At 33.9% G+C, this 16,789-nt stretch overlaps 1 protein-coding gene across 8 annotated transcripts in view; it reads right to left on the reverse strand.

Moving 5' to 3' along the window:
- Positions 1-11,161: 11,161 nt before the first annotated feature.
- The window catches only part of LOC126955127 (UDP-glucuronosyltransferase 2B33), a 329,416-nt gene continuing 323,788 nt past the window's right edge, over positions 11,162-16,789 (reverse strand). For 4 of the 8 annotated variants that reach the window (XM_050791392.1, XM_050791393.1, XM_050791391.1 and 1 more), the window contains 2 exons: positions 15,863-16,082; positions 11,162-11,696 (listed from right to left, as the gene is read on the reverse strand). In XM_050791392.1, coding sequence (XP_050647349.1) covers positions 11,417-11,696; positions 15,863-16,082 — 500 coding nt within the window. In that variant the 3' untranslated portion in view covers positions 11,162-11,416. The remainder of the gene's footprint in view (positions 11,697-15,862; positions 16,083-16,789) is intronic. The other 4 variants (XM_050791398.1, XM_050791396.1, XM_050791394.1 and 1 more) reach the window with 2 other exon arrangements.

The raw sequence follows: 16,789 nt of genomic DNA on the forward strand, positions 1-16,789 counted from the left end.
TGCCACTTTATTGCATTCTTTTAGGATTTATGTAGTACCTCACACAGTTGATACCTTACCTTAGATGTCTCAGAGAATTAGTGTTTGATTTTCACCAGGGGCATGGTTGAGAAGGGCCACCCTCATGTTTTCTCAATTCCCGGATGTGCCCCGGCTGCATCAGCTCCGAGACGCCGAGGCTGTGCTGGAGGCAGCAGGGTTAATGGCGGCAAGTCCCTGTGGAGGCACCTCCACCGACCCACATTCCTCCTCCCTTGCCTGCCATCCTTCCCTATCTCCCTCTCCTCTTGGTGTCATTCCTTGCTGCAATAGAGTTTTGCATCCACATACCTCCTTAGTGCTGTTGACAAATATATTACATATGTATAAGTTAAATGTTCAGCATTACAACTATATATATGTATGCTTTATATAATTGTTTCTTAAATTTGTTAAGAAAGTTAAATAAATATGAATTTATATTATCTGTTAAAATTACATAATTATTTATTCAGGTGTGTTTTTTATTATGTGGATTCACACTGCTTTCTGTGTTTATTTACTTTTAGCCTGGAAAATTTTCTTTAGAATTTCTTGTGAGGCAGATTAGTTAGCAATAACTTTCTGTTTTTGTTTGTTTAGAAATGTCTTTATTTCATCACTTTTTGAAGATGATTTTGATTTTGTAGTATGAAGAATTTCTGGTTGGCAGTTTTTTCTTTCAGTACTTTGAATGTGACAAACCATTGCCTTAGGGGCAGCATTGTTTCTGATGAGCAGTCAGCTATTAACGTTATCTGAGTTCCCTTATATGTGGTTACTTGTTTTAGTCTTTGTGCTTTATAATTTTCTTCCTTTAGTTTTCAATCTATTATTATTGTGTTTCTGTTTGGATCTTTTTGTGTTTACCCTAACCTAAGAATTTACAGAACCTCTGAAATGTGTAAATTAGTGTTTTAAAAATAGTTTATAGGATATTTGGGGCATTATTTTTGAATATTTTCCACTGAATCTTTCTCTTCTTCATGTGATACTCCTGTTTTGCCTACGTTGCTGTGCTTAAGTGTGTCCCAAGAGTCTATAAGGCTCTGTTTATTTCTGTTCATTCTTTGTTTCTCTCTTCTTTGGATTATATAATCTCTGTCGATCTCTCTTCAGCATTTTTTGGCTCTTATTTTTCTTCCTCAAATATGAAGCAGAATCCTGCTTGTGCATTCTCTATTTCTGTTATTATATTTTCATAGCACTATGTTCACTTGGTTCTTTGAAAAAATATAACTTCTATGTTTTTCTACATATTCTCGATTGAATGTGACACTATCTTTGTACCTTAATTTTCAGCTTTATATGTGATTTCCTTTAGGTCTTTGAGTATATTTATAATGTCTAATTTAAAGTTTTGCCTGTTAAATCTACAACTCATCCTTTTTTTTTTTTTTTTTTTTCAGACAGAGCCTCACTCAATTGCCCAGGCTGGAGTGCAGTGGCATGATCTTGACTCACTGCAATTCCCACATCCCGGGTTCAATCAATTCTTCTGTCCCATCTTACCAAGCAGCTGGGATTATAGGCATGCACCACCAGGTCCGGATAATTTTGTGTTTTTAGTAGTTGGGGTTTCACCATGTTGGCCAGGCTAGTCTTGAACTCCTGACTTCAGGCAATCCTCCCAACTCGACCTCCCCAAGTGCTGGGATCACAGGTGTGAGCCACTGTGCCCAACCTAACTCATCCCTTTCACAGGCATGTTTTATTGCCTATTTTCCCCATATAGCAGTCCCACTTTCCTATTTCTTTATATACATGTTAAAATTTGTTAAACCCTCAATATTTTAGATAATATGTTATAGTTACTCTGGAAATTATACCCCCATCTTCTTTTAATTCTAATTGTTAATTTGTTTGGTGAGGAGATGGATTATTTTAATGAAGTCTTTTTCCCTTGCAGTGTTATTTCCTTGGTGTTTCTACTCAGAAAGTGCACCCTGGGGTGTTTTCACAAAGCCTGGAATAACAGTGATTTTAGTAGGAACACTCTTTGACTCCTTTCTGGTTTTTTTGTTTGTTTGTTTGTTTGTTTGTTTTACATGCTCAGTCTACCTCTTAAACTTTACAAATTATTGGCTGATTGATCTTTTTCTTTTGATATTGCCCTTTGGGCATAAATTACTTCATAGTCTGAACCAATAACATTTAGGCACTTTTGCAGTGATAGATTCTGAGGCATTTCAGGGTGATATGAACACAGGAAACACTGTTCTTTTCTGTCTTTTTTTCCTGATTAGTTAGCTTTCTTATGGTCTCGTTGGCATCACTCATGAAATTACCACCTACTTTAGCTGTTACCAAAAAACTCTTCGTATTTTGACCACATGCTTAGGCTTGAATTTCCTACACATTTTTTCATATAAAGTGAATTGCTGTCATGAAAGCTTTAGAACTCTTTGTTTAATGGTCTCTTTCCTTGGGAGAAAGGTATCATCAACCTTTGCTCCAGAGCTAGGGGTACGGGCAGTGGCACACTTCTGTTTGTGCCACTGAGAGTAAGGTGCTAGCCTATAGTCTTGATTTGCTGCTTCTCTCATGGAATCTCCATCCTATAAATGAACTATCATGATGACTATTTGGTACTCAGAGGTCTTAGTATGCTGTGCCTGAGTAAAAATTCTGTGCTTTGACAGTGGCTACATGAAAGAAGTGAAACTTTTTTCACCTCTCTTGCCAGAAATGTAGCCTCTGTAACACCTAGTTGAGGTGTCTCTGTGTGAAAAATCTAGGAAGCTTATTCCCTCCCAAAAAGATAATATAGCCCTCTTGCAGAAGTTTCACAGAGGGGCAGTCCAATGTTCTTGTCTCCACCGGCTTGCAGTAAAATTTCTGTCGCACTGAGGGAGGGTAGGCTAGCAAACAAGACATTTTTTAATGCCGCAAGCTCCTGCTATTTTAAACAACCCTTAGTGTGTTCCTTAAATGTTTATTTGTTTGCTGCATGTTTTGAGGGCAATTCCTAGTATATTGTTAAATTTGTTAATTAATTTTATTTTTTAAACCCTTTCTCTGTTTGCCCAGAGAATACTCACTGGCAGTACTTGCAGATGCAGCATTTACCTCGAGATAACTTTGTCACAAAATATCTAGCTTTTATTATTATTTTTTCATTCCTTTAGCATGCGAACTTTGGAAACAAACAAACAAACAAAAAATTCCATTTTTAGCATTCTATTGGCAGTAGTGCTATTTCCGTTTACAAAATGTAGACATTTTCGATTGCTGAAAATGTCAAATTCTAGAAAATGTAGGATGATATTCACATTGTTCTAGAGCAGTTGTTGGCTGAAGATTAATCTGATGAATTCAATTTTTCTAAAGTAGATGATTCAGACTATTCTGATGTTAGCTCTCTTTAGAAATAACTCCAAGAAGAGTTTTTATAATGATGTTCACACTGAAAAAGAGTCAGATTTGCTTCATCCTGAAGGAGTGTATTTATGTAAAATTAAATAAATGCTGGCTGTGAGCTGCACTATTTTTTTCCTAAACTGGAAAATGGTGAGGCGATGTGGTTTCACAAAGTTGCCCAGGCTGGCCTTGAACTCCTGGGCTCAAGTAATCCTGCCTCCTCAGCCTCCTGAGTAGCTGGGACTATAGGTCCATGCCACTGCAGTCAACTTCTCCTAACGTGATTAAATAGTTGTCTCTAAAAACAATTTTCAGTATTTATTCTTGTTACATTTCAGAGCTGATTCATTTTATGCTACCAATCTGGAATTGGCCAGGACATGTTTTCTTCTAAAATGTCTATCTTCATATCATAAGTTTGCTCTGACTCAGCATTCATTTTTAGACTTAATATGAGTTGTTTAAGATCTAGTCATAGCTTGTCACTTTTGGCTTTGTTAAAACTTCCCTTCCTCGTGTAGTTGTTTGAGATAGAGTCTACTTGTTTCTCATCCTAATGACCCAGAAATGCAACATATCACAGATGTAATGACCATGATATAACCTAATGATCAATACCAGAGTCATATAATAATTTTCCCCTTCTTGTGTGTTCCCTTAATCCAGCCATTCCTCTACTCCTGCAGAGAAGCCTAGGAAGTAATACTCATGGTCCTTAATAAAAGTCCTCCCACAGGGGTTTCCCCTTCCACTTCCAGAGCTGGTTGAGTTCTCTGCCACTTCTGGACTTTCTGTCAGTTTCTTATCATCATCCCTAACATCAGTTAAGAACTATGAGTAATAAATTTCTTCTATTTTATGCATTTTGTTCTTCCTTTCTCATTTTAATATATTTTACCTGACTCATATATCTGAAACTCACTTCCCCACCTCCATGAGAGCTTTCCAGGATCTTGGTTTACAGCCATTCTCAAGAAAGATACTTCAATATAAAATTGGAAAGAACTCATAACAATATAAATCACAACACCTCTGAATATATTTAATAACAGAGAAATTAGAAATAAAAGTTTAATTTTATGCATCATAGAATTGCTATTTAGAAACAAATAGGACATGTTAGAAATAAGAAAAAATAAAACACTTTGTTGAAGTTATATACCTATTTGCATTTTTTAAAAAGTATTACCCAATGGGTTATAGCATGATGCCAACACATAATGCCAGGTTGCAAGGCATGGAGAATGGGAGAATGTGACATGACTATCTAATGGGTACAAATCTTCCTTTTGAAGTGAAAAAAATTACTTTGGATCTAGATAGTAGTGGTAGTGGCAAATGTGTTAAATGCCAATGAATCATACACACTAAATGGTTTAAGTGTATAATTTTGTGGTGTGAAATTCCTATATCAATTATTCTTTAAATAAACGAGTGGCTGACCGGATTTGACCAAGAAGCCATAGTTTGTCAGCCCTTGGTTTATGCTACAAATTTAATTCCCATATGCTTGAAATAGTAAATGCTGTCATTTTTATCATTTACATTAGAAACATAGTATGTTTTGAAACTAATATATTATGCAACTATATGAACACTAAAATTATTACCGTGGAAATTTTTAAATTTAATTATAATAGTGCCAATTTTATTTTGCTGTACACACAATTGTTAGTGCTTTGCAATATTTATGATTTCATTCTTTCAGCAATCCCATGATACTGATAATGCAATGACAACCATTTCCATTTCATTGGTGAGGAAGCTGAGGCAAATAAAGTCCCCATAACTTGTCGAACCCCACGTCATTATATAGTGATTTCTAAGACTTGAATAAAGGCCATCTTGATCCAGAGTGCCAGCTCTCAACTACCATGTTATGTTGACTCTCTTACTCTGGGTGCAGATATTTTCAAAGTGTAGGTATTAGGTGGGCTCAGTTGTGTGTTCCTTCCACAGTTTCTTATTTCCTATGGTGCCTGGGTCTTTAATTATCTGAAGATCATTCACTTAACATACTTAGTGATTCGTGTTGAAAAGCTGAGAGTGCTAGTGGGCTACCAGGATTTCTTAGGCATATATTTATGTCTCTACAAAATTGTCATTTGTTATGGGGACTACAGATTGAGTTGTTGTGTAATAGTGAGAGAAAAAAAGACAAGAAAGGAAGAAACTGAAAGAGAGAAAGAGAAACAGAAAGAGAACGTGCTGTGTTTCCACCAGAGCTTTGAAAGTTTAGCTGCATTATTTCCATTACATTCTTTGTGTTGAGACAGCTACAAAGTTTGCCAGACTTCAAAGGGAGGGGATATTACTTTATTGGAAAATTGTCAATGTATTTATACTCATGTCTCAAAATAACAACAAACAAAACCTTTCGAAGAAGGCAGCAGAAATTATTTATTTATTTATTATTTTTATTATTTTTTTTTTGAGACGGAGTCTCTCTCTGTCACCCAGGCTGGAGTGCAGTGGCCACCTCGCCCGGCTAGTTTTTTGTATTTTTTTTTTTAGTAGAGACGGCGGCGTTTCACCGTGTGTTAGCCAGGATGGTCTCGATCTCCTGACTTCGTGATCTACCCGTCTCGGCCTCCCAAAGTGCTGGGACCACAGGCTTGAGCCACTGCTCCCGGCCCGGCAGCAGAAGTTATTAAACTATTGTATGATTCATAAAATATTAAAAATAGTTATAGAAAAAATATTAAAATTACATGAATTTAGATTTCTACAATTATTGCAATTTTTAAACATTGTATCAGTTATTCATACATATTTTTTAAAATAGAACAAACGTCCTAAAAACAAGCTACAAGTGGATAAAATAGATGATATATGAGAAACATTATCAAGTTTTTGAATGACACTAGTGAATTAATAACATGATGTTACATTTTGGAACTTCCTGTCCTGAATTGATGTGTTTATTTCACTAATTAAATTTTAAATCTCATAATTAATACATGAAAACTTTGTGGAAAGTTAAACATTGCAGAATTGTATAGAATAGAAATTTAAATTATCATCCTTGGAATTACATGTATTTTTTGAGATTCTTTCTTCTTCATACTAGCTTACGTATATTTTATTTCATTGCAAAAACTACTTTTTTGTTTTTCTGGAAACTTCTTTTTCTGTTTAGTAATGTGATAATCAGCCTGTTATCTGCAGTGGCTACATTCAAACATTTGTTGGAGGTACATGTGTTCATTGACTGAAAGCCATTTAAGTGCTGGAGAAATTTGGTTCATTCATGTGCTTGTATGCAAGGATTTCTACATGATAAATTTCTAGATGTAAAACTTCAGTTTCAAATGGCATATTTACATTTTATTTAAGAGTGTTGGCTCAAATTATACTCCCTCAAAAATAGATTTCTCAGGTTTTTATGGGGTGCAAATCTTCTCTGTGGCATTAATTTGTTGGCATTAGTTCTATTTTTATGAGCATGAGTAAATTTTTAGTCTTTTATATCTTATTGGCCATTTTGAATTACTTCTTCATATTTTCATCAATTTTTTATTAGATTGTTAGTCTCTTTTCGTTGGTGATTTGTAGTTCTCACTGAACAATGGATACCAATCTTTTGTTATGTGTGTTATAAGATAGGTTTTATGTGAAATAATTCAGGTTTATAATCATGATAAAACATTATTAATCTTTGGCACTATATAAGTTCTGTTTGTCTTTATACCTGTATTAATTCCTGGATGATTTGTATGAAATTTTGTATAGTTTCTCTATCTCATTAATGTTTTAGTGCGTACGTGTCTATAGATTACATTATTTATCTATGTGTATACAATTATAAACATGCATATATATCTGTTTTTAATCACACCTTACCCTGGAGAATATTTTTTTGTGAGAATTAGTTAATGGTAAGACATTTAAGTGATAAAGACAAGTAGATTTCTGTCAATCTGGGCTAGTTTGATCATAAAGTGCTTCCCTGATGTGTAGATTAAAGGAGGGTTATGACTTGATTTAGCTATTTTCCACAAAATTTATAAACTTTTTAATTCTTTGTATATATTTTTTGACATGCTAAAAAGTTTATATTTCCATATTATATTCATAGGAGAGATGAATCAAAAGACTGTGGAAAATAAGCAAAAAGATACGATTATTTAAAGTATAGTTATGTAGAATAATAATAAGTATTTCAAGCTGTCTTCAAAATACAAATTGAATTTCACAACATATCTGTTAGCTAGTTAATTGATGATGTGTCTTGTTTAAAAGAAATGGGCATGTATATGTACATGCATGTTTAGCAAGATAGAAAATTCACTAAGTCCCTTTAGAGTGCAATTTCTATATGATCATAATCTAAAATTAAGGACTTAACGATTGTTATTAAAGGTCAAAAATGATAATAAAACCCATATGAAATTTAGGATTGTTTTTTCTCATTTTATTAAGAATGATGACGGTATTTTAATGAGAATTGAATTAGATTTATAGATTTCTTTTGGCAAATGCTCATTTTCACAAAATTGATTCTACCCATCCATGAGCATGGGCTGTATTACCGTTTGTTTATGTCATCTATGACTTTTTTCGCAATGTTTTGTAGTTTTCTTTGTAGAGATCTTTCACCTTCTTGGTGAGATATATTCATGAAATTTTCTATAATTTCTCTATCTCATCAATGTTTTAGTGTGTATGTGTCTATAGATTACATGATTTATCTATGTGTATAAAATTATAAATATACATATATATATATATCTGTTTTTAATCACACCTTGAGCTGGAGAATATTCTTTTGTGAGAATTGGTTAATGGTAAGACATTTAAGTGACAAAGACAAGTAGATTTCTGTCAATCTGGACTAGTTTGATCATAAAGTACTTCCCTCATGTGTAGATTAAAGGAGGGTTAAAGGTAGATTAAAGGTGAGAAAAAAGTGTTTTTTCTTTTTTTTTACAGCAATTGTGAAAATGGATGAGTTGTTATTTGATTCTCAGCTTTGAACCCAGCATAGCCAAAGCAAGACTAAGAAAAAAGAACAAATCTGGGGGCATCACATTGTAACGCCTAAGGTTCTTGCCAGCCACGCCAAAAACTGGTGGTGTGGCTGACCACGGCAAGTGAAAGAGACCTGGACTGAGAGTGAGCAGTAGGTTTTATTGAGCAGAGCAAGAGTACAAAGCTTCCACAGTGTGGAAGGGGTCATGAATGGGTAACCAGAGCTGGATTACATGATTGCCTTTTAAACTCTTTAAGGGGGGAAATATGTGCAGCAAGAAGATGTCACCAGAGCCAGAAACAAAGGCAATTAACCATTTGTAACATGTCTTAGTCTTAGAACTTGAGGAAAACCGGAATCGAAACTTAGGTTTTATCTACTTTATGACCTTGCCGTGGCATGGCAAAGGAGACAGGATCTTACAAGACTTTACAAAGAATGTTTACAAGGAATTGGAATTAGGAGTGTAGATAAGGTCCACTGGTTACAGAAAAACAGGCAGTTAACATTTCTTTCACTTTAGTTTTGGGGAAGGGGGAAGGGAGAGAGGACACAGGGAAACTTACAGCAAAATTTTCATTGTTTATAGCTTTCTTGGGGAAGGAAACACATGCACAAATCCTGTAGTTAGGAATATTTTAAGCATATATCTTCAATATTATTCATCCAGGATCGAAGTAAGTCCTCATGTAGTAAATGAGTGAGTTTCACAGCTTTCTGGGTCCCTGCTTGACCCAGGAAGCCCAGCTGGCACCTCCTCTCAACATTACCCAACATATTGCAAGGCATATTCCAAGTTACCAAAACAACATGGCATCGGTATAAAAACAGGCATGGAGACCAATGAAACAGAATAGAGAATCCAGCATTGAAGACAAATACTGACAGCCAACTGATGTTTGACAAAGTAAACAATAATATAAAGTGGGGAAATGACACCTTATTCAACAAATGGGGCTAGAATAATTGGCAATCCACATGTAGGAGAATGAAACTGCATCTTCTTCTCTCACCATATAAACAATCAACTCAAGATGGATCAAATAATGAAATCTAAGACCTGAAACAATAAAAAATTATAGAAGGTAACATTTCAAAAACTCTTCTAGACATTGGGTTAGGCAAAAACCTCGTGACGAAAAATCCAAAAGCAAATGAAACTAAAACAAAGATAAATAGTTGTGATTTATTTAAACTAAAAAGCTTATGCCAGCAAAAGAAATAATCAGCTGTGTAAATAGACAACTCACAGAGTAATCAAATATATTGATGAACTATGCATCTGACAAAGGACTGATGTCCAGAATTTACAAAGAACTAAAAAAAAATCCACAAGAGAGAAATAAACCCCTTCAAAAAGTAGGTTAAGGTAAGGGTAACTAGATAATTCTTAAAAGAAGATGTATAATTGGCCAACACATACGAAAATATACTCGACTTCACTAATTATCAGTAAAATGAAAATCAAAAGCATAATGCAAAACCACTATACTCCTGCAAGAATGGCCATAATTTTAAAATCCAAAAATAATACAATGTTGGCATGGATGTGGATAAAGGGGGACACTTTTATGCTGCTGTGGGAATGCAAACTAATACAAATACTATGAAAAACCATATGAAGATTCCTATAAGAACTAAAAGTAGAAGTACCATTTGATCCAGCAATCCCACTACTGTGTATCTTCCCAGATACATAGTAGATACAAAGAAGTTTTATATGAAAAAGATCCATGAACATACACGTGTACAACAGCACTATTAGCAATTTAAAAAATATGGAACCAAACTAAATGCCCATCAACCAACCAACAGGTGGATAAAGAAAATGTGGTATACATAAATATACACACACACACACACACACACTCACATATACCTATGTACATACACGCACATATACATACTATATTTATACACCATGGAATACCACTAAACCATAAAAAGAAACAAAATAATGGCATTAACAGCAACTTGTATGGAGTGGGAGAGCATTATTCTAAGTGAGGTAATTCAGGAATAGAAAACTGAACATCGTAAATTCTCACTTATAAGTGGGAGCTAAGCTATGAGGATGCAAAGGCATAAGAAAAATATAATGAGCTCTGAGGATTCAGAGGGGAGGTTGGGAGGGAGTAAGGGATACAAGACTACACATTGAGTGCAGGGTACACTGCTCACGTGATATGTGCACCCAAATCTCAGAAATTACCACTAAAGAACTTATCCATCTAATCAAACACCACCTATTCCCAAATAACTATTAATATAATTTAAAATATAATAAAATCAACCAGATGAATATTTTTAAATATCTAGAAAAAATAGAATTGGCTCATGAAACCAAAGACGTTACAAAATAGTTCAGTTTTACAGTAGGAAGAAGGTTAAGAGTTGCTGTATTTCTAATTCCACATAATTTCCACTGATAAATGACTTAAGCTCTAAAACAGTAAACATTTGGCTATAAATTTTAGGAAAAATGTGAAAATAAAGCTGCATGCATTATAAAAGCCAAGCAATACTACTCATCTTAAAATATCCAAAGGAAGAGAGACTTTCTATATAATATAACTAGGTAATAGTTTCCTTAGCAGCAGTTAAAACAATACAATCGCATTCAAAATGAAGCCAAATTATTCTGAGTATGTGCAAAACAGCACTGATACTGTCAGTGGACTTCTTGATGTTCTTGTGTTTAAGTAGAATGTGTGAAATATAGTTAAGCTGAGTAAAAATTTTCTTGTGTAAACTGTGAATTAGAACACAAATTTCAATATAAGTTCAACAAATTTCAATACAAACTCATATGGATTTATATTATTTTTTATTTTCCCGAGTGTTTTCTTCATTTCCACAAAATATTTCTAACCATTAACTGGCTGGTAAATCTCTGAAAAACAAATTTTTATTTGACAAAGTACATTTTGAAAAGATTTTTATTTTTATTTTTTATTTTTCTTTTGGTCACAGGAAGAAAGAAATCTTGTATCATAACCTTTCTTGCTGGAATAAACTGAAGTAGTCTCATCTATCAGGTTTTCCAGCTTCAAATCTCAGATATAACTAATCACTTTTTCCCTTCTTTCCTTTTCTAGCAAACTTCCAGAAACAAAACAGACAGCATTTCATGATGATAAATATCACAGTTGCCACACAGGCCAGCAGGAACCCAATCACATCCAAAGAGTGATACTGGAACCAGGTGAGGTCATGGGCTGCAGGCCGAAGGTGTTTAGCTCCTTTGTGGCGCATGACAAATTCAATCCAGAAGACTGCTCGATCCAGGGGCTTCACTGGTTGATCATGTTGAATTCTTGATAATTTCATAACATTCTCTTTATATCTGAAGGATAAAAATAAAGATACTAATGAAGCAGGAAGAGACTTTTACAAACCCCCTCAGACACCGAGTTAAAGAAGGAAGGGGTTTATTCATTAGGGAGCATCAGCAAGACTCCTGTCTCAAGAGCTGAGCTCTCCAAGTGATCAATTCCTGTCCCTTCTAAGGACTCACAACTCTACAGGGGTCCATGTGAGAGGGTCATGATCAACTGAGCAAGCAGTGGGTACATGACTGGGGGCTGCATGCACCAGTAATCAGAACGGAACAGAAGAGGACAGGGATTTTTACAATGCTTTTCCATAAAATGTCTGGAATCTATAGATAATCAGTTAGGTCAGGGGTCAATCTTTAACTACCAGGCCCAGGGTGTGGCACCAGGCTATTTGCTTGTGGATTTCATTTCTGCCTTTAGTTTTTACTTCTTCTTTCTTAGGAGGCAGAAATTCGGCATAAGACAATATGAGGAGTGGTCTCCTCCCTTACTAACACTGAAAGTAAGTTAATGTGTCTGTGCATATCAAGTTTATGAAAGGCTTTTAAAGTGCCAAATAATTCAAAGTAAATGTCACAGAATTGACATAGAATTTATGTATTTTTATTTGAGTCATCATAGAAAGTTTGGCTTTTAGATTTGATTTTTCTCATTGACAAATATTTTTAAAGTAGAAATTGAATGTTAGGTGAGAAAGTTAATTTTTTTGAAGCAGAGAAAATATGAGGCATTTTAATTTGCCTTTAATTGTTTAATTTTAAGTTTTTGTGGGTACATATGAAGTGTATATATTTATGGGGTATATGAGTTGTTTTGATACAATGTGAAATAATCACATCATGGAAAACAGGATATTCATACCTTAAGCATTTATCCTTTGTATTATGAACACATTACAATTACACTGTTAGTTCTCAAACAGACATATGAGAACGTGCTCAACATCATGAACCATTTTAAGTGCTGTAAGAAAGATCGTGAAAGTGCAATATGAGAATTATCATCTCTAAGTTCCTAAAAAGTAATTGTGTCATGGTGAGTGACATGCCTCATAGCTAGCCACTTTGCTTCTACATTACTCTTTTGTCTCCTACTGTTTCCCAACCTGTAGCCAGATTGACTTTTTGCAATTAAAGTCAGTTTATAGCACTCCCCTGATTAAGACTTTGGCCTGGCTTCTCATTATTTAGAGAATAAAATCCAACTCTGTTATTTGGTCTACAGAACCCTACATTATTAGACACTGGCACGTTCTTTTTCTAACACTTTTCCCCTGCACACTGTCTTCTAGATTGGCCTTCTATTTTTCTTTAAGCTCCCAAAGGTGTTCTTAGCACTTTACACATTTTTTTTCCCTCTCTCCTGCTCTTGGAGTATTCTCACTTGCTACAACCCAAGGCATGCTTCTCTCCCTTTCTATGGCTTCCTTCTAATGTTACTTCTAAGAGAGGCTTTTACTGACCACACTATCATGGAAACTCTAGGATTTTCTCTATTTTCTGTGCTTATTTTGCTATTTGATTCCTAGAATTTTAAAATGCATTATATATCTCATAAAATAAACATTTAAATATTAAATACAAAAGATAAATATACATACACTAAGTGAATAGTTCAAAAATGTAAGATCATCTTGAACATTATTTAGAGGTGAAGATATCTATTTACCTACTCTTCAGATCATGGTATAGGATATCACAACCTGTCTAGAATCACTCTCTTTTTCTGAACCATTTAGTCACTACTTTTGTCCTCCAATTAAGTATTAGACTGACTTCGAATAGCATACATTATTTTTCCTTGTTTATGTAATTGAATTATATAGTATGTATTCATTAGTGTCTTTTTTTAATGTAGCAGTTGTTGGGTAATTCCATTGCTGTGTAGTATTTTGTTGATTGATAAAGCACAGACTACGCCTTTATTTTATGATTAATACATATTTGAGTTGCTACCAATTTTTAGACACTATTGATAATTCTGTCATAAACATTCTTCTAGATGGTATTATATTTATATATTTATACATATCTCTTGGGTATATAGTTGAGAGTAGAATTGCTGAGATAAAACTGGATGCATAATTGTGATTCACTTCTTGACTTTAAAATTTTTTGAAGTTTGTTTTTTTGATCTCTAAAATTTAAAGATATGTTAGTTATAGTTTTTATAACTTCCCTTACTTCCACTATGACTGAATCATACAGTTTCTATGACATTGAACCTTATTATATTTACTAAGTCTTGAGTTATTGCCCACCACATATCACTTCAAATAACTATTCGACATCCTCTAAGAAAATGTGTCTTCCAGTTGATATATATAATACATACATGTGTATTGTGTATGCACATATGTGCATGTGTGTGCATCATTTACATTATAAGATTCCATTCATTAATGGTGTTCTTCAAATATTTTATGTCTTTACTCACTATTTGCTCTTTTTTTAAGTCTGTTTAGGTTGAGTGAAACTATTTGTATAATCACTTTTAAATCTACTAGTTTGCTTTATATATTTTTTTTCTATTTGTCCAAGCTGGTTTGTGTTTCTTTTCAATTATTTCCCATCTTCTTTAAAGGTATTTTTATTATTCATTAATCTTCTTTTTTTGTGATAAAGTATTTTTAAAGTATTCCTTTAGATGATACCCTCCTTACATAAAAGCATTATTGATAGTAGTTATAAATGCTGAATTGATGGTAGCTCGACTCGGCAAGGAATTTTGCACGTTGATATCTTTGGGTGTGAAAAAATCAATTACTAAAAATTTAACTTAAAATTATATTTTTTGTGCTTCAAAGACCATCATCAAAAAGGAAAATTTAGTGCACCCAGAATAGGACAAAATATTTAAAAATTATATATCTGACATGACCCATAATATATAAATAGTTCTTAAAACTTAATAATAAGACAAATAACAAAGTTTTAAAATGTTCCAAGGATTGCAGTAGGCATGTTTTCAAAGAAGATATACGAAGGATCAGTAAGCACATATAAAGATTCTCAACATCTTTAGCCATAATGAAAATGCAATCTGAGACCAGAGATTATTTTACACCCACTAAGAAGGCTGTAACAAAAAGACAGATAATTACAGGTTTGGCAAAAATATGGAGGAATTGTAACCATGTTGTACTGCTGGTGGTAGTGATGAATGAAACAAGTACTTTGGAAGACAGTTTAGCAGTTCTTCATAAACATACAGTTCCCACATGAGCCAGCAATTCCACTTGTAGTATCAACCCAAAAGAAAGGAAAACAGGTTTATGCAGAAACTTGTGTAGCAATATTCCTAGTAACCACAATTGGAAACAATCAAAAGGCCAATGAACTGAGAAGTTAACAACTAAAATATGATATATCCTTACTGAAAAATATTAAACTGCTGTAAAAAGAAATGAAGTATTAAAACATACAACAACATGAATAAAACTAACAGCATAAAAAACAACAAAAAATTAATCTAGGTGAAATGTCATTTACACAGCACCCTAAACTGTATGATTCCATTTATATGAAATTTCTCTAGAGAGAATAATCTCTAGAGAAAGAAAATAAATTAATGTTAGACTGGGGCTAAGCGGTCAGAGGAAGTGACTTCTGTGTCATTGCAGTATTTGTGCTGATATAAATATTCTAAAATTATGTGATAGCAATGGCTTCACAGCTCTGTAAACCTAGTAAATATATTTGGATTTTATATCATAAACAGGAGGATTTTATGGTATCAAAATTAAATCTCATTTTCAAGTCCATTACAATAATGATGATAATAAAAGTTAATATTTCAGTGGGAAAATAGTCATGTTCTGAGGCATTTTAGATATCGAATTAAAATATTTATTATATTATTTAAATTATTGTTCCTTTCTACTATGGATTCATTATGTCAAAGTTTTAAGAAATGTATTTTTTATATTCACTATATCATTTTAAAAGTATTTTTGTGTAGAAAATTGTTTCACTAACTGGCTATTCATTAGATGTATGGGTCTCAAATACAATTTTTAAATAACTGATGCAAAATAAAAACAGATTTCAGATTGGTTAAATCATTTAAATTCTTTCAGAATTACTCTCTTATAAAAAGGATGAAGCTCACACTCACTATTGACAAGAGAAGCTATCTATAAATACCACCTAGTGAAAAATATTGTTCTACTCACAAAGGATCATTAATTACTGTCTTCAGGGCATTCACCAAGTCTGTACTCGACATTGTGTCGAAGTCCAATCTAACAGCTGCTCCTTTGGCTTTCATGTGAGCAATGTTATCAGGTTGATCGGCAAACAATGGAATGCCCACCATAGGGACCCCATGGTAGATTGCCTCGTAGATGCCATTGGATCCACCGTGAGTTATAAAAGCTCTGGTTTTTGGATGACCTAGGATTGGATGAATTTTAGAAAACTTATTCATAGGAATAAAATGAGACGCACAATGAAAAGCTCTGAAACTGACAGTGTTCTCTAAATAATACATTGAACTAATTTGCTATTACTTTTCAGACTTCAGAGAAAAAGACACGTACTTGTGCTGGGTATGTAAGTGAAGGCTGCATGGTGTGTGTGACTTCAGACTGCAAAACAATACAAGAGTTCCAGTTGGACTAATGAAAAAGTGCGATCTAGATTTTTTAAGTGTGCAGTAAAGAAGACAGCAAAGAGATGGGCATGATGTGAACTGCTATTTTAAGTGCAGTCACAGAGTGTGATATGTGGGGTGTGCAAGGCAGCAGGCAGTGGGTTGGTGGTGGTGCTAGGATTCAGGAAGGACAGATCACACTTCATCATGACCTATCATCACTTTATGATTAAGATTAACAATTTAATCCTTCAGAAAATACAGAATCACTGGTGATAGAAGAGCTATTATTTTTGGTGGCATTTGAAATAACCCTGCAAGAGAGGAAACAACAGGTGTAAAGTTGTAGAAATAGGAGACAGAGAGATACCTTAGGAAGTTATTGAAAAATTCTGTGAGATATATTAACACCTGAAATAAAGATTTTCGCTGATTCTGACCATAAAGAATGTGAGTGTATATCATAAAATGCCAATAATTATAGCGTATTCTTTTTCCCCTAGGACTG

The sequence above is a fragment of the Macaca thibetana genome, chromosome 5 (genome assembly GCF_024542745.1).
Source record: "Macaca thibetana thibetana isolate TM-01 chromosome 5, ASM2454274v1, whole genome shotgun sequence".
Classification (NCBI taxonomy): Eukaryota; Metazoa; Chordata; class Mammalia; order Primates; family Cercopithecidae; genus Macaca; species Macaca thibetana.